The sequence below is a fragment of the Benincasa hispida genome, chromosome 5, assembly GCF_027475165.1.
Source record: "Benincasa hispida cultivar pf3 chromosome 5, pf3_genome.v1.1, whole genome shotgun sequence".
NCBI lineage: Eukaryota > Viridiplantae > Streptophyta > Magnoliopsida > Cucurbitales > Cucurbitaceae > Benincasa > Benincasa hispida.
Window position 1 is genome coordinate 52796883 of NC_143482.1, and position 19295 is coordinate 52816177.

Sequence of the window (19295 nt, forward strand, 5' to 3'; positions counted from 1 at the left end):
AACAAACTAAGGAAGAAATATATGAGGGAGAAGTAGTGTCTATACATTTAATTTTCACAAACAAAAACTAAAAACCAAATGGTTACCATGTCATTAAGTTTTGAGTTTGGTTTTAGTTTAGCGTTTATGTTTCATAATTTTATAATTTCACCTTTGAAATTTGATATTTGTTTTAATTTGGTCCTTAAGTTTCAAATTTTATACTTTTAGTCTTGATTTTTCACTAATTACTCACTTTCAGTCTTTGAAGGTAATGTTTGAAATAAAATTTTAACTTTAATGTTAATAAAGATTAAAAAAAATAGTAAAACTCCATTGATTATAATTCTTTTAATTCTTTTAAATTGATTAATAAAAATTAATACCAAAGTTGCAAAGTGGGTATTCAGTGAAATAATGAGATCAAAAGTGTCTTGAAATTTTGGGATCAAATTAAAACAAAATTCAAATCTCAAAAGTAAAGTTGTAACATTTTAAAATCTAATTGAAACAAACCAAAAAAATTAAAGACTAAAATAATAATGATAACATTTTAAAATTTAGAAACTAAATTGAAAATGTATTTTCTTTCCTTCTTCTTATTTTTATTTACTCTTGCCATGCCTCCATACTGTATAAATTTCTTTTTTCGAACCCTATAATAATCCACAAAAGGAATAATTATAATTATGTAAAGATTTATACAAACTATGTTCTATAAAGATTTATATTTGAACAATTTTTTTCCTGAACCACAAGATGTTTAATTTTTTGGATAATTATTTCAAATAATAAACTGTTAGAAAATATTTTTAAACATAATAAAATGTTAAATGTTTATCAAACTATAGTAGTTTATCGTTAATAAATAATGATATTTATTTTTGTTTATTTGGTTTTTTTTTTTTAAAGATATTTACCATTTGTAGTTTGTTCTAAGGTCAACATTCTGGCGATATCTCAATATCCAGCATATAATAAAGCGTCTTTTCCACACGCTTTGGATATATATTACTTTTTCTTCCCCTTTCCACATCTTCAACCAAACAAAATTATTATAATAAAATAAATAATATTAAATGCATTAAATCATAGAAAGAATAAAGATGTGAATTTCCTTCCTTTTGTATGAACATGAAAGAATGGAATGTTTGATCTTATTAAGTAATAAAAACAAAACTATGTATATGTGGGAAAAAGAAAAAACCATCCTCTCAACCAAATATATGAGGAAATAAAAGAAAGAAAAGAAAAATAACAAATGAATAGTTTAAATTTCTAACTACTCCAAATAGGATTCTTCTCTTTTTCTTTTCATGTGTATATACATCTATATATATATATATATATTTAAAAAAGAAAAAAAAAGTTCTTTTCTTGGTTCTGAAAAATGGCAATTATAACCTTTGAATCATGTTGTTGTTCTTGGTGTTACTGTTGGGAGTTGCTACTTGTATTATTATCAACATTACTATTGCCATTACCATTCTCCTTTTGATGATGCGGTCCGCCGATCAACGACGTCATCGCCGTAGCCAATGCAGCAATGAAATTCGGGTCGGAAGCGATCGCTGCACCCGCTGCGGTCAATGTGTCGGCCAATGGATTTTGCTGTGGTGGAGGTGGCGGTGGTGCCTCAATATCCTTCGACATTTGGAGGCCGGAGAATTTTGATTGATTGTACAATGCATGTCCGAAGATCTGCGGGAAGTTTTGGGGTGGACCGGCCGCAAACGGGATCGGGAAGTGACCGGTGGTGGGGCGTTGGAATAAAGAATTAGGGTTTTGAGTTAGGTCCAATGTGACAGTGGGAAATGGAGCTGAGGCTGAGATTGTAGCCATGCTTGAAGAACATGGCAATAGGGTTCTTGCTAGAAAATTTGAGTTCATTAAACCGTCTGCACTTGACATGGATCCTGATAGAAGCATTCTGGCCGCCGATGAAGTTGTGGAAGCCATTGCCATGGCAGCCGGCGGCAATGGGTGGTTGTGGTTTCCTTCGTAGGTGGTTATCAAAATTGTTTTGTCTTCTGCACATCTTTGTACCTATTTTTTATATATATACAACCAAAAAGAAGTTGTCAATTTCATATACATTTTCAAACAAATAAAAAAATTAAATCTTATTATAGATAATTAAGATTTAGTAAATTATAATGTGTAGCAAAATTGGTGGATAAATAATATATTAATATGACTAAGTTTTTTTTTTCTTTCATATATATCTCAACCATTTATATTTGATAAAGAAAATGAATTTTAGACTTTTTTTTTTCCTTTTAATCGATGATATAATATTTTAAATTTATGCTTAAGTTGTCAATTGTAAATATACGATCTTTGTTGAAAGAGGGCGGTGAGAAGAAAAAAATCTTTCGAAGCTTAATAGGGATGGAAACCCTTGATAGTTCCTAGCTCGCCTCATTTGCATTTTAATCGTCATCATTATTAAATTTAAATACTATTTTGGTTTGTGTAACTTTGATTTTGGTTTATTTTAGTCCCTTTATTTTCAAAAGGTTCATTTTGGTCATTTACTTTTAATTTTGGTACATTTTGATTCTTGAACTTTAAATAAGGGACCATTTTGATTCAAATGATAATGAAGGGATCAAAAGTTGAAAGTATAGGACCAATATGTAAAATAAACATTTTGAAAATACAGTAATGAAGTAATATTTAAACATTATTATTATTATGAACATCGCTATATAATGTTTAAATTTAAATTTTGTAGGTCAAGGAAAAACTAACTATTTAATTTTTTTTAAAAAAAAAATCAATTATGTAAAAAAACTAAATAGAGAATCAAATCCCCCCACCCCAATTTTATACAGAGAATCTCCTCTCCTCTCTACATTGATAGTATCATTTTTATATAGGGATGAAAAGGTAGATAATATACATATTATAATTTCTGGAAAAAAAAAACAAAGGAAATCACATCCATATGGTTTTTATTATATATATAAGCAAAAGCAAATTATGATGTGACAGATTAAAGAGAGAGTGTAGGTGAGTATGACTTACTTGTTTTCTAACTGGGCAGCCGGCGGCCATTGTGCACCGGTAGTAAGCTCGTGGACAAGGGTTTCCCTTCGCCATTTTTTGTCCATATTTTCTCCATTGACATCCATCTGTTATCTATACAGTTCAAATCAAAACAAATGTCTCAATTTTTCATTTCTTTTACCTAATTAATTCACTTCTTAACCCTTAAACTTACTCACTCCGTTCGGATCAATTATATAGCTATTCTACCTTGGTTTTTTAACTCGATAACCAAAAAATATGTACTCTTTTTTGGTGTAATAAATGAAGAATTAGCAAATGCATTAATCACTCAACAATAAAGGAAAAAGTTATATTCGATTCAACTAACCAAACTATTCCTAACCATTTTAATTTTGTCCCTTAAACTTATTCACTCCATTTTGACTAATTATATATCTAACTTTAACTTGTTGGTTGAACTAAAAAGAAGTATATTTTTTAGCTACAATAAAGGTAGGAATTAATAGATATTTAGATGCATTAATCACAAGTTATATTCACAAAAAAAAAAAAAAAAAAAAAAATCAACTTAAAACACCTAATCATAGAAATACTCTCCAACTAATACACTCCGTTATGCCTCCGAGTATTAATCGTCCCACTTATTTAAATTATTTTTTAAAAATGATAGAGAAAAAAAAAAGTTGAAAATTATGGTAATTACCATGGGTGCTTCTGATCTGGCTCGAACGGAGACTCTAGCCTTTCTCATGGTAGCTTCAGTTTGATCCACATCTTTACCCGAAGAAGAATTGAATTTAGGAACTTTATTGTTGTTGTTATTATTATTGGAACCCCAATTGGAAGATTGATCTGGGCTATGCCGTTTCGAGGACGCTACTTCTCCGGTGGTTCCCGGTGACCGGGGTCTCTCTCCACTTCTCCCTTCCGATGACGACATCGATGGCTCATCCATTTCCATATTGGTTGCCAGTCCAAGATCCATAAATTGTCTGGGCACCAGCTTATTACTAATAATATTATTGTTGTTATTGTTCCCTCTGCCGCCGTCGGCGTTTTCCTCAATCGGGTCACCAGCCTCCTCTGTTTTCTGAGTTTGAATTAGTGTGTTGAATTGCATCTGCAGCGCTTGGTAATTGGTCGTCGCTTGATTTAACATGTCTTTTAATCTTAGATTCTCTGAATTTATCCTCTCTAATTCAGCTTGAAGAACTGCTCTCTGATTATCATCATAGTTCAATCAATCCAAAAAAAAAAAAAAAAAAAAACAGAGAAATGTTCTATTAAAGAAATTCACCTCATTTTTTACTCTTTTTTCTTCTGGGTTTGGTGAAACTCCATCGTCTACCATGGATTGATCGCTACAGGAATTCGTCGTCAAAAGATTCAACCCCGTCTGCAAATTTAAATCAAAACCCAATTCTTCAAAATCCATTTAACAAATTAAAGAAGAAGAAGAAGAAGAAAAAAGATAATTGTAACAAACGTTAACATTGAAGTCGAGTTTGATTGGAGTGAGATTGGAGTGAGAAGCAGAGAGAAGAACGCGGGATTTATCATCGGCGGGGAAGAAGTTCATTTCGTCGAAGAAAAGGCGGTGGGAGGAGGGGGAAGGAGGCGGGGGCGGTGGAGGGGGAGGAGGGGGCGGCGGAGGAGGAGAATCGTGGGGATCGGGGAGGGTGGAATTGAGGTTAACCGGAAATTGGAGGGGAGTGGGAGTGGGCAGAGGAGGGGAAGGGGAAGGGGCGGCGGCGTCCATGGCGGCGAGACGGTGGTGGTGGTGGTGGTGGTTGATTTAGGTGAAGAGTGGGATAAAAAGAAAAGAAGAGAAAGAATGGATCTGAATCAATGGAGAGTCCACTTGGTTTGCCCATAGATCTTAAAAGAACACACTTTTTCTTTCAAACCGTTTCAATGGACTCGGCTATAAATTTGGAAGGGAAGACTTGACGAACAACACAACACTACTTCAAACTTCTTTTCTTTTTTTCTTTTTTTCTTTTTTCTTTTTTAATTTAATTAATTAATATCAAAATTCTAAATAAATAATAATAATATATCCACATCGACCCCTCTCTTCTTTTTCAACTCTTCCAAACATTTTACCCAAATTTTCTTTTCCTTCAATTCTTATTAATTTTTGTACCCATGCTTTTCAAAGCTGTTTTTTTATTTAAAAGAAAAAAATTCTACTCCTACCAATGATTTGGAGTGGTTTTTAAACCTGCACCTATGATTTTAATTTTTTTTTTATTTAGAGAAAAAAAAAGGCCTATTTTTTTAAGTTTGATCCTTATGTTTCATAATACTATAAATTTACCTTAAAATTTTAAATTTAATTTCTATTTAGTTTATAAATTTATAGATTTTATACTTTCACCCCTAAGTAACTAACGTTTGACCTTTAGTCTTTGGTGTTATCTTTCAATTAAATAATTGGAAGTAATCACATTTGAATTTTTCAATTAATTTTAATAAAGATCAAAAGTGAAAACTAATTTAATTAATTGAAATTCAATACAAATCACAAAAAGTGGGTAATAGTAGAAATTCAAGGATAAAAGTGTAAAATCATGACGTGTATAGATTAAAAAAAAAAAGTAAATTCAAAATTCAATGCTACATATTTAAAATTTTTCTTCAATACAGTTTTGGTCAAACATGTCATGTTTTGCTAATGAGTCGTGGGTTTCAATTTGGTTGATTGATTGTGTTAGTTGACTATATATCCCACGTAGAGTAAAATTAGGTTTATGAACTTATGATGTTTTACTAATCATAAAAACAAATTAAAATATCATAAAATTCATAATTGGATGATATTATAACATCAACTAAAAGGTCTAAATTTTCAAAAATTTAAATAGAAACTTAAAATTATATATTATAAAATAAAACTAAGTATACTTTGTGCTCTAAATTAGAAGTGTTTTGCAACCTAAATTTATAATATAACATTTTCATATTTTTGTTTTGCTTGGTCTTTGTAATTTTAAAGGTATGATATTTAAATTATTTTAAATGATTAAACTGTTGAAAATATTTATAAATATAACAAAATATCATATTCTATCTGTGATAGATCGTGATAGATTACTATTGTATCTATTGTGTCTTAGATATAGATCTATCGCAATCTATCGCGGTCTACCATAGATAGATAGGAAAATTTTGTTTTATCATATAAATATTTTAATTCATTTTATTATATTTGAAAATAGCCCCATGATTTAAATGCGATTTTGTTTTTAAGCTACATTGAACCAATAGTAAGTAATGTGATGTAAATTTGTGCTCATTGAGTTTTGTATACATTGAATTTGGTGTATATAAATTTAAACATTTTCTTTTTTCGTTTCAAATCAATCAATTATTCTTTGATTTAAATTTGATGAAACTTAGCTTTTTATGAATTTTGTCTCTTTCTCTAGTTACAAACAACTCTCAACCAGGATCATTTAAATTTTTTTAAATAAACTATACCATAATTTTTAATTAGACTGTTGCATACTTTCATGTGTTTTAAACAATGTTGAACGTTTTAATTGAATTGCACATTTTAAAAAGGACGGTTTAATCATTTTGGACTAATTATCTTTAGATATTTCTGAGTAGAAAATTTTGGAGTTTTTTTTCTTTCTTCTTTATTATTATTATTTTTTTTTTGTAAGTGATTGTTATTATATTTATAAGTTATAGGGAAAAAAATCTTTTTTTTTTTGGTCAAATATTTAGCTTCATGAAATAATTTTGACCTAAATTTGAAAATTTTGTAATATTTATGCTTCTTGAAAACTAAATTAGAAAATATTAGAAAATATTATTATTGAATCGACTTATAAACCACATAAAATTAAACTAACAAATGGTCAAAACCGTCTGCTCAGCTGATCGATGTTTTATATCCACAACTAAAATATTAGAGGTTGGAATTTAATTTACAGATTTGAACTAAAAAAATCAAAAAAAGAAAATACTTGAAAATAAGATACATTATCTAAATCTAGTCCACAAAATCGAAGCAGCAAAGAAAAAGTCAAACTTAATACTAAGAAAATGATCTTTTCTAACTGTCAAAATACTCGATCTCAATTAGAAACATCTCAGAATAAGAAGAAGAAAAATAAAGACTAACGATATTGATTTCATCCTTTTAAGTTTATCACTAGAGGTGTTTGGTTCACGTAAGTTAAACCTCTAATAAAAACTCTAGTGAAGACCACTTCTAATGATCAATTCTAGTCACAATCACCTCTAACGACCAATATTGATATTCACTTCAGGGGATCAACTCCGACGAAGATCACTTCCAATGATCAATTTTGGCGATCACCTTCGACAACTAACTTCAAAGATCACCTCGGAAGACCAACTCCAACCATCAACTTTGTATTCATCTCTAATGATGAACTCTAACGACCAATTTGATCGATCATATGCTAAAAGAGAAAAAGAAAAAATTTAGTTGTCGAAAGTGTTTTAAATACAAATTTGAAATTATTAGTTTATAGCATTAATAGTTGTCTTTTATATTGTAATATGATATTGAGTGATTATCTAAAGATGATTTGGTCATTTTTATATTCTTATTTGTTACAAACATCTAGAAGATTGTTTGCTTCTTAATAGTACTACCATAGTCTAGGAAGGAATATGGCATGAGTCTACTTACTTGGATCGACTAGCTTGACTATCTTAATGAACAATATTTTTTATATGCATGAAATTGACTAGCGCTCTCTCCCCCCTCTCTCCCTCTCTCTATATAAAATCTCTCTCTATATATATATATAATTTTGTGAACATGTAAATGTGGAAAAAAAAAAAAAAAAAAAAAAAGTCAGGTCATGGATATGGCTCTATGCTCCAATTATAGAGAAATAAAAAGTAACAGACTCATGTTCTTCCCCTAATTGCAACCATATTTTTGTGCATGTTCAACTCATACTTTACATAATCGTTGAAATATGTTGTAGGATTGTTGATTGTGTGAATAATAATATTTGGTATGCACTAAGTACAATAGTTACATGTATAATTATAAAATATATTTTTCTTCCTTATCATCTTAGAAATTGAATTGTATCCTTAAGAAGACTAATAAATTTATGGAGTTTAACTAAAAAACTTTTTTTTTTAATCTCTATTCTAGTTTAAATCTTTCTTCAATTATACTAGACTCAACTAGTATATGTGATGAGAAGCATCTAAATGCCAACAAAAAAAGATTCCTACCCACTAATAGTGTCTTACTTCTATTTATAATATTGAAGTTTGAACTACTTCTATTTATTATATTGAAGTTTGAATTTAGAGATTTGTGAATTTGAAGATTGTTTCATCTCTAGTTAGGTGATTTTGAAGATAAATGTTTTTTTAAAAAAAAAAAAAAAAAAAAATTGGCATAATACAATGAATTTTGATATTTTACAATTTTGTCTTCGTTATAAAATAGTTTAAGGTCTCATTTTGAAATGTATCACAAGGTCCATTCCTTTTGGGACGGGTCTTTACATGAAATAATCTTAACTTAGGGCATGTTTTTGGAGGGATTTGGCTAAAATCACCAAGGTCATTTTTTGAATCATCGTAAACATGTATTTAGTTCTTCAAACTAATTTTAATGATATAAGAATTGTATTTAAAAGTGTAGACTTGAAAACTAAATTATTTTGAGTGTTTAAAATTGTGTTTTCGATTGATTTTAAAAATAACAAAAATGATTTTGATGATTTTAAAGTCACTCCCAAACATGCACTTAGAATTTAAATTGATTCGCTTATGAAAATTTAAATGTTTAATTGATTAAATTATAAGAACATATTCGAATGTGTAAATTGATATTTTTCCTTTTTATATTGATTTATATTTTAGGGCTTTTTTCCTTCCCTCCTCATCCTCCCACCCTTTCTCTTCTCACCAATAATGAATTTATCGAAAGGGGAAGAACGAGCTTACAAAAGAGAAAACCTGAACACCGGTGTGGTGCTTGCCACAAAATGCTTTAAGTTAGAGAGGAAAAATTGTGGAAGCTATGGAGTTTAAGAATAATTCAAGTTACCTCACATATGGAGCTATAATAATTGTATTTATAAGGGTAATTGGTTTCGATTGTTCTAATAAGGTTTCAGAGTGGTAATCATATAACTTACAAGCCGAAGACATCCCTATTTTGCTTTTAATTAGGGTCAACTTCTCCTAACCCATTTTGGTCCCTAGGGTGATGCTGGTATGCATGGGACACATGTCCCTATTTCTCCTAGGTTCGGTCTTAGCTGAGGTCGAGGTCAAACACATTAATTTGGACTTTGACATGAACCAATCTGTGGTCCAAATCTTGTTATTTTTTCGACCTTGTTACTTCTCTTTTTATTTTATGTCGATTATAACATTTGATCCAAAATTATCTATAATATCTCCTCTAGCAGAGGCCATCATGAATTCAAAAAAAAATGTTATTGACGCAGTTCTTCAACGGAGTTGGTAGTTTTATAGGGATGGGGAAACATGTGGTATCCCAAACCAACAATAAAATTTAGAATAAAAATACATTTTTAACCCTAGGGTCACCTAGACAAAAAAAAATAACATTGAAACTTAACTAATGATAATTCTTTTAGTAATTTGAAATTAGTTAAGATAAATTAATATAAAAAGTTGAAGTGAGTATTAAATAAACATCAAGGTTAAAAGTTGAAACTAAAAATTAAATTGAAGCAAAACTCAAATGCATAATTTTAGTATTTCTAAAACGTTGGTACTAAATTGAAATCGAGCTCAAAATTTAAAATTAAAAAATATAACATTTTGAAACCAAGGTACTCGATGGAAACTAAATCCAAAACTTAAGAGACATTTTCTGAGATATTTAAAAGGTTGCTACATCAATAAAAATGGTTACTTCAACAATGTTTATATCAACTTTCACCACAGGATCATTTAAATGATTTTTCACACTCTCATATTTTATTCCACCAATATCGTGTGAAACTTATGATTTGAATCAATTAAACTCCTAAATTTTCATAGCCTAATCAATTTAAACCTTTCATCATGATTATTCTTGAAAACCATCCATGCATTTGATTCTCAAAGGTGTGTAGATTTCTTCAAATGTCGATTTACAAAATGGACTATACGATTCTCAAAGGAAATTCTAACTAAGAGTCTAAATTGATTCATATATAAAAATGAGTTTAGTTGATACAATTAGGGGTGTTCACGGTTCGGTTCAGTTTGGTTTGGGGCTCAAACCGAACTAAACCGCAAATCTTAAAAAATGATTTTTGGAAACCGAACCGAACTGCATATTCGATTTCACGGTTTTTTATTTTTTATGCTATTTCATATATTATGAATTATAAGCGGTTCAATTTGGTTCAGTTTCATGGTTTTTTTGTTTTCTTTAATTTTTTATGCTTTTATATATATATATATATATATATATATATATATATATATATATATATATATATATATATGTATGTATGTATGTATGTATGTATGTATTGTCTTTTAATGAATTTATTAAAAAAGCGGTTCGGTTAGGTTTCAAATTGATTTTCAAATTTGAAATCGAACCGAATCGCAATAATTGGTTTGAAAATATATCAAACTGAACCGAACCACATTCATTCGATTTTGGTTCAATTTCAGTTTGATTTCAGATCGATTTATTTCGGTTTATCAGTTTTAATGATCACCCCTAGATATCATTATAAGTTTCATTTGAGGTTTTTTCCAAACAAAATATAGTGGAGTGGGTAAGTTGATATGCTTACAAAAATTAGATTAAATTAAAACAATTATTAACTCAAAGGTTAAATTGATATAATCCCTAAAGTTTAAAAAGTATATATTGAAATTTTCTCAAAAAAATTGTTATCTTCATTGTTCCTCAATTATTTAATTGACAAATAAGTTAAATTAAGATGGTAATGATAGTATGTACTAGAGCTATTTAAGGGGGAAAAAAAGTAGGGAAACATTCGTTATTAAAGGTATGTTTTCTTAGTCTACACTTGGAGAACGAAGATAGAATCACCTATTAACTTTTTCTTAGAATGATATAATTAGTGCATTATCAATTTAACTATGTTTCATAGGAGACTAATTATCATGATTGAAGAGTGAGTAAATCTTGAATGATTAAGGATGTATTTAAATTGATTAGAGAAAAAAATATTTTTCAAAAATTTCACTTTTATTTAAATTCTTCTAATAAAATCTAGTTAAAATATAATTCAAAAGTTATTTTATAGTTATCAAATATTTAATTTTTTTTTAAATAATTTATTTTTAAGAGTAAATCATTAATCCAATCACACCCTAAATACGGTAAATAATTACATTTAAAAAAGTGGAAAGAAATAAACTAGATTTAACGTGATCACCGATTACTAATAATTGAACAAATTGAATGGCATGAAAGTCGTGACTGGATTATTTAATTTTGAAAGGAAAGAGATACAAAAATGGTCAACGTGTAAGATTTTACCACGTGGTAGGTGGGACCCACGTGTAGGATATATATTTCGAATTTTAAAAAATACAAAGTTTCAAACTAATTGTGTAATTAATTATTATTATAATAAATCGAGAAATCAACACAAATAGGGAGAGAATTTGAATATTTTTGTTCCTAAATTTAGGCTGGATTTAGAATAGTGTTTTAAAAAATAAATTATTTTTAAAAAATTGAAGTATTTGACCACTACTCAAAATAGTTGTTCTAATATATTTTAATATTTTCTATAAAAAATATTTAAATAAAAAAAAATTATTTCAGATGGTAAAACTGTTGAAAATATTTATAAGATATAAAATTTTTTTTAGAATTATCAATGATAGATGTTGATAGACACCGATAGAAATCTAATAATTCTAAAATTTTGTTATATTTTGTAAATATTTTGATTTATTTTTCTATATTTAAAAATAATCTTAAATAAAAATAAATTTTTTATAAACAATTTTTTCTCAAATCAATATTGGTCCGATGCCTCAGCTGAAAGCCATGTTCGGAATTATTTTAGTTGATTTATGGAATAAATACATTAATAAGAAGATAAAATAATAATTTTGACTTTGACACGTGGGAGTGAATGAGGGGTTGTGATGAGGAGGACCGAAGGAGACGGGTTGACTTGACTGACTGGCGTTAGCCCCAATGCTGACCGAATCCCTACCTTCTTTTTTCCCTCATTCTTTTGTTATGTCCTTTTTTTTTTAATTTTAATGCCATTAACTACGGTTAATCATTAATTTAAATTATAACTTTTTGTTTATTTATTTATTTATCTTTTTCTTTTTTTCTTTTATCTTTTTTTTTTTTAGAAAGATAACCTTTTTGTTAATTTTATATTACTATTTTTTAATCTTGTGCGCATAATTTATTCGGTATAGGTTTTGCTATTTAACTTTGTAACAATTTAGCCATGTATTTATCGGATTTAATTTTATCAAAAAATATTATTAAGATTTAATGACATCTTTTATATTGATAAATTCATTAAAGATGAAATGTGTTAGCAAACTACACTGTCATTGTAATATCCGAGTTTAGGAGAGATACATGAATAAATTGAGAGCACATTCGAACGAGAGAGATCCTAAAGATATGAAAGTATAAATTAAGAAAAGTTTAAAAGAAGTAAAAGTTACGATCTATACCAATAATGTGCATTTTTCTTTTCAGTGACTCTATCATATGAATTTCAAAATTAAGTATGCTTAGCTCGAAACAATTCTATGTTGAATGATGTTGTCAAGTCACATGTGATGCAAGAGAATGTCAGAGCCATTGATGTCAAATATAAATTCCAAATCCTAAGCATGGGCATTACAGTAATCATATAATAACTTTTCTTTTACAATCATATAATAAAAATTTGGTCTTTAAATAATAATAATGATAATTATTATTATTATTATTATTGGCACATAAATTTGATGGATTTTTTTCACAATAGATTTTAAAATATTATAATTTTTTAGTTGAAAATGATACTAATTTAAAAATATATGTATATATAATTTACATACTAAAGTTTAATGACTATATTGTATAGATATTTGATTGTTTTTGTCTGTACATGATTTTTAAAGAAATTAATTTATACAAATGAACATAAATTTGATAATTTGTATTAATTTTGTATATGTTGAGTACAATCTCTTCTAGACATATGCTTCACTCGAGCATGCATCAATATCTATACATCAACTCGAGGTGAAACATGACTAACCTAATAATATATGATCTGAAATCTTGTCTAAAATGTACTCTATGCAACTCCCTTTTACAATTTTCTTTACATACATACTGAACTAACATGTGCCCATTTGCAACTATGTTATGTTATTCTTTCTCGTCTCAATGCAACTTTAGATTAAGGATTAATATAAGTATCATAGTTAGGCCTACTATTAATTCATCTATAATCATGTGCGTTTAAACCTACCTATCAAGATTATTCTACACATTATCAATGTGTTTTTATCGTAATTAATTATTATAAATATTATGATAGAAATATGTTATATTTGTCTAACCCGTAAGACTAATGAATTTGGTAGGAGCTGTAAAAAATTGCTAGAGAAAGTTTTGAAAAAAAGCAAAAAAATAAAATAAAATAAAAGTGAAAAGTGCAGCTTTTTTTCTTTTTCCCATTTTACAAAACGTGGTTCAATTAATTTGATTTCTATAATGCCTTTCATATGATTAGAGAGACATTCATTTCATTTTATAATCACTATTTTTTTCTTTTAATTGTACTTTTAATGTTTATTTAAATTTAGTTTATATACTTTCATATGTTCAATGTTAGTCTGTATTTTAAAAAGAATTAAATTTAGTTTCTATTATTTGTTTATAGTTGATTTTAAAAAAAAAAAAAAACTTTGTACTATCTATTAGCATTTTTACTATAAATTTTGGAAATATGTCCACATATTGTATTTTCTTGCATGAAAATTATTTTTATTATCACTAAAATAATTTCAATAAAAATTAACTTCAAGAGACTAAGTTTAAGATTTATTGAAAGTACATAAACTAAAATTGGACATTTGAAAATATGAGAACTAAAATTGAACAAATTCTAAAAGCATAGAACCAAAATAGTATTTTAACCAATTTTTATATACTGTTTGGAATGCATATATTTGTACGTGTGTAAACAAACTTTTTTTTTTTTATGGTTTTATCCTTAAAAATCAAGATTTTCAAAGAGAGTAGAAAAAATGAAAATCAATAAACTCAAGATTATCGTCAATCTAAAATAATATGACACTTTTTAGAACAATAAGATGAGAGACTGAACCTTCAACCTCTAAGAATGGAAGTCAATAACATTAATCCAAACGTCTATGATAATTTATTATTTATATTTAGAAATTTTATATTTTACAAGGATACCTTGAAAGTCGTCATTAATAGACTCTTAAACTACCTTTCAATACAATAAACTTTATTTTCCCTCTATATGTATTTTTTTTTTTTCTTTGACAGAGTTTTTCTATACAATTTTGTAAATTCTTTTGAATTTTCCTTTAATTGTTCGTCACCTAGGGAGAGAAATTCGGATCATTGAATTTAGAAGTTTTATAAAGAAAATTAAAAGCTGGGGGACCAATTTGAAGGGTAAGAGAGGGACAAAAAGATGCCTTTCACACTCTTGTAGTAATTAAGGAGCCAACCTCCACTTGATCAGGGTATCATCTTCAATATATAATATAGAATAGTAATATAAGCTGACAATATTTTTATATATCAATAGATTTGATATTGACATGAAAGGTGAAGAAATTTTTATATATCTATAGATTTAATATTGACATGATGGGTGAATTAACAATTTCATCGCATCATTAAAAACCATGAAAATCAAATAATAATAATAATTTTTTTAAAAAAAATAGTTCAAAGTTGAAGGTCAAACCTACAAAATACTTGACGAAAACATAGAATTTTGATCATTCTTGAATTTCAAGTCCTACAAGTTGAAAATTTGTATTCGAGCTATAAACTGAAATGCCAAATGGAAAGTAATTATATAAATTTTGTTTATGGTCAAACGCCATTTTTGTTTCTTCATTAATTCTCACACTTTGAAATATATATATATATATTTAACATTCTTATGTGTGGCTACTATGAATCAGATAGAGTTAATTAAAGCATGTTTAGTCAAGAATTTATTGAAAATAGAGTGTTATTCCACGTCGTTGTACTTGGTAGTAGATTTAGAAATTGAATTCTAATTTAAACCATCGTTTAAAATGTGCTTAATACTAAATTTATAAACCATAAAATTAGTTATAGCTATCCACTAAATATTAGGTGGACTATAAATTATTATTAACTATTTATAAATATTTTTTATGTTAATTTTTTTTACATAATTATTATTTTGAACATATTACATAACTACTTTTAGTAGGTAAAAAATACTCAAAGTGGAATCTCTATTTAATATAATTGTGCATTTTAAATTTTAAAATTTAAAATCTAGATACAATAAATAAATAAATTAGAAACGATACTATTTGGATCATAGAATTCAAAAACAATTTTCAAAAACAAGATCTAATATTTTTGCCAACCGCATATTTATTTCTAAGAACATAAAACAAAATCTAGATTCTCAACCAAACAAAACTCATAGAAATTAAGTAGAATTAGAATGCAATCCACCAAGAGAGAAGAAAACAAAAATTAATGAAATTAAGGTCCATGGTCGACTTGGACTTCTATCTATCACCAGAATTAGTGATATGACAGAGAGTAAAGGACCAAATATTATAGTCCTTTAAAGAAAAATCAAATCCTAACCTAAAAAATAGTCTATACTCTCCCCTTTCGTCTCGAAAGGATCGGCATTTTTTTATTCAATATCCTCGATATATTTTATAACAATCAATTCCTCATATTTCGATTGATAACGAACATTTAACTCTTTCTCACAAAGGAAAAAAAATCTTTCAATTCCATAGCCATTTAGAGTCAACTAGTCAGACATTGCGTATGGGAAGTGACTTTGATTATAGTTTCACTGGTTAAGACATATAACTCGACCAATAGGTCATAAGTCTAAATTCCCTTACCTCAAACTAACAAAAAATTCAAAAGGTTCTGAATTTGGTGTGTCCGTTTAGGGTGGGTAGGTAAACCTTAAAAGGCCTACGGGGAGAGAGAAAGATTCATGATGGCAGTTAAAATTTCAAACATACAAACCATATTATTCATATACTTTTTAAAAAGTATACTTTAGAACACAACACAACCAAGAGTTGGATTCCATTGTGACAATCACTGAGGAATGCAAACAAATCAGACAGTGAACTAGGATGAAGGGGCCACTAGAAAGAAAAACAAACCAGTTCAAGCTGAGAGGTATTGTGACATCCAGGATTGGAATCGAGACCAAGCAAGTTCGACAGCATTATCGTCCTCGTCATCCATTCCCATGTTCTTCCTCCTCTTCACACCTTCTTCGGATCGGTTCATGAAAGCATGTCCACTTCCTTTGTATATATGCACCTCATATGGAATTCCTGATTCTTTCAGCTTTTCCTCCAGTTTCTTGGCAGCCTGAAAACTCAAATTTCATTATTACTTCATCATCTGTTAATGTTTGATATAAACACTGTATACTTGTATCATGTAAAACACCAGATCACTACAAATTCTTGTTGGTGCTTTTAACCAAAAAGATAACACAATGTAAATTATAATAGCAAGATTGTGTAATAAGAGTCTATCAACCAACAATAAAACTGCAATGAGCATATGCAATGCCTCGTTCCTAATATTAACACCTGCTAGAACTTTAAAAAAGTACACTAGGGGTTTAGTTACCGTAAATCAGGGGCCCCACACATAGAAATGGCAAAATTCCGGTGGAAAATTATAAAATTACATATAGTATGTGGGGAAATTAGAGTTAACTTTGCAGTCTACACCTTTAGGAATGGTCAGAACCATTCAATTTCGGTGTACAGACATCAAACGCAAAATCAACTCTAATATCCCTACATACTATATATATTTTTCATAATTGTCCACCTGGATTTTGCCATTTTTATGAGTAGGGCCCCATAATTTACCATAACTATGCCCCTAGTGTACTTTTTAAGGACACAATTGTACAACATGTAGGAAAATTTTTGTTCAAGTAAGGTCGTTTTGAACACTGACACTCTTATTTCCACATTCAGTAAATATCATCAAACTTTTGATGATAGACACTTCCTAAGTGACAACATGGAAGAAAGAAAAGAGAATATTTAAGATAGGAAGGAGCAAGAGAAAGGATTCTACCGTCAAGTCAGAGAAGCCAACAAAAGAATCGAGCTCTCCGAAATGAGCCTGAATTGGTGCCTTAGCCTGGGCAGGGTCTGCAAGCTCTGATGAAGGAACTCCATAGAAAGAAACAACAGCATCAACCTCAGGGATCAAAACAGAACTTGCAATTGACAGAGCACCCCCCATACAGTATCCAGTTACACCAACCTGGCATGATCCTCCAGTATATTTAACTTTCTAGAGATATAAATGATCTCAAAAGTTGACTTTTTAGACTACAGTCTATCTGTATCCTAAATAGTAGAATACCTTCTTAGAGCCATTAGCCTTGAGCCAGTTAACTGAAGCATGTATATCCTTCACAGCACCTTGCCAGTCAAGATCATCCATCAGATGTTGTGCTTCAGCAACATCTAACCCGACCTTTCCTCGATACAAACTGATATCCGATTGCATAAACATAAACATTTATCAGTAGAATGCAGCACGACCAAGGAGACCAATTATATTATATCATCGACAATTCGAAATCATCATTACAAAGGAACACAAATTCATATTCTAAAAGAGAAACGATGTCATACTCTGGAATAAGTGCCTTGAATCCAGATCCAAGCTCAGATATCTTCACAGCATGATTTTTGACTTCATAATCCACACCCCACCATTCTTGAAGCACAACAATTCCAGGGGCATCATCTCTCCCCACAACATAAGCATCAAATTCCTGTCCAAAAGAAACAACACTCGAAATTGTTTAGTGAAACGTCCATGAATTCAAATACGAAATTGTTGAAATACCATTAAACTGTATTGCTAATGCAAGGTTAAGTCAACAACACTAAGTGCCAATGCAAGGTTAAGTTAACAACACAGGTCATCGAGAGCCATAGCTACACAATCCATTGATCATTTCAAATAACAAATCCCCATAATATTTATCCAGAAACCCCTTAATAATCTAGGGTTGGAAACATCACAATTTCTCCACGACTAATCAGGCAAAAGGGTTAACTCCATTTTCCCTCAAGTAAACACAACCACAAAAATCACACCGACCCATTAAGAAAAACTAGCCGAATGCCCCAAAAACCAGTGCCACTAATCTTTTCCAAAGACTAAACAGCAAATAGGATCATACCCAGATGAAGAAACAAACAGTAGATGAAATCAAATGCAAAAATCAAAGTGAGGGGAAAGATCAAAGAGGAAAAAGGAAGTGAGCTCACAGTGCCATCTCTCTGAATTTGGATTTTCTTGAAAGGGGAAGCAGCAGAAGCAGAAGCAGCCGCAGCCGCAGCCATAGAGGGGACTGAGAAGCGAGAAAGCGAGGAAGTAGAGAAGATTGCTGGGGTTTTGAGAAGTGACCCTGAAGAAATCGAGGACCGTAAAATTGATAATAACATCTCTCAACGCCTTATACGAGGGTCCCCCTGTCTCTATGAAATCGAAAACGCTAAGCGGATGAAGGAGAAATGGGGAGCAGCGAGCAAAAGTAAAACTGGGACTAAACGACGTCGTCGTTTCGTTAACAGCAACACCGAAGATAAAGCCGTAAAGGATATGAACTGAACTTTTTTTTTTTTTTTAACATTTTTGTTGCTAAATTCTTAATTTTAATTTACTTTTGTTCATGAACGGTCATACCAGAATTAACTTATCGAATTCCATCATAACACCATAATTAAACATGTTTAGACGAGAATAATAGTAAGTCTGATAACACTTGAGAAGTCCTCGTATTGTACCTCTTTTAAAAAAATTATAAAAAAGAAAATAATCTATTCCAATCATTGCAAACTCATTATTTTTTTTTTTTTTTTTGGACATATGTGTTAATATGGCCCTATTAAAGTCATAAGAGTTGACTGAATCTAATATCTACTATTAGGTGAGCAATACTTGATTCAAAATATGAAACATGGAAACCTTTATGCTAAGCTAACTACTATTAGGATAATTTTACTTTGTATCTCTTATTTGTCAAAAACAG

At 29.3% G+C, this 19295-nt stretch overlaps 2 protein-coding genes across 3 annotated transcripts; both read right to left on the reverse strand.

Moving 5' to 3' along the window:
* Positions 1 to 1101: 1101 nt before the first annotated feature.
* Positions 1102 to 4897, reverse strand: LOC120078786 (putative WRKY transcription factor 31). Of its 2 annotated transcripts, none has more exons than XM_090314221.1 (5): positions 4481 to 4897; positions 4292 to 4390; positions 3698 to 4206; positions 3010 to 3123; positions 1102 to 2025 (listed from the first exon to the last, which is right to left on the reverse strand). In XM_090314221.1, exons 3-5 carry the CDS (start codon positions 4151 to 4153, stop codon positions 1411 to 1413), a joined length of 1185 nt encoding a protein of 394 aa, XP_090170347.1. In that variant the 5' UTR covers positions 4154 to 4206; positions 4292 to 4390; positions 4481 to 4897; the 3' UTR covers positions 1102 to 1410. The 2 variants fall into 2 exon arrangements, with proteins under 2 accessions (XP_090170347.1, XP_038889024.1); XM_039033096.2 differs by having other exon boundaries at positions 3698 to 4213; positions 4481 to 4642.
* Positions 4898 to 16215: 11318 nt separating this feature from the next.
* On the reverse strand, positions 16216 to 18906 carry LOC120077522 (alpha/beta-Hydrolases superfamily protein). The gene is made up of 5 exons (XM_039031433.2): positions 18532 to 18906; positions 17887 to 18029; positions 17612 to 17741; positions 17318 to 17509; positions 16216 to 16588 (listed from the first exon to the last, which is right to left on the reverse strand). The coding sequence occupies exons 1-5, from the start codon at positions 18706 to 18708 to the stop codon at positions 16379 to 16381; spliced, it is 852 nt and encodes a 283-aa protein (XP_038887361.1). The 5' UTR covers positions 18709 to 18906; the 3' UTR covers positions 16216 to 16378.
* Positions 18907 to 19295: the final 389 nt, after the last annotated feature.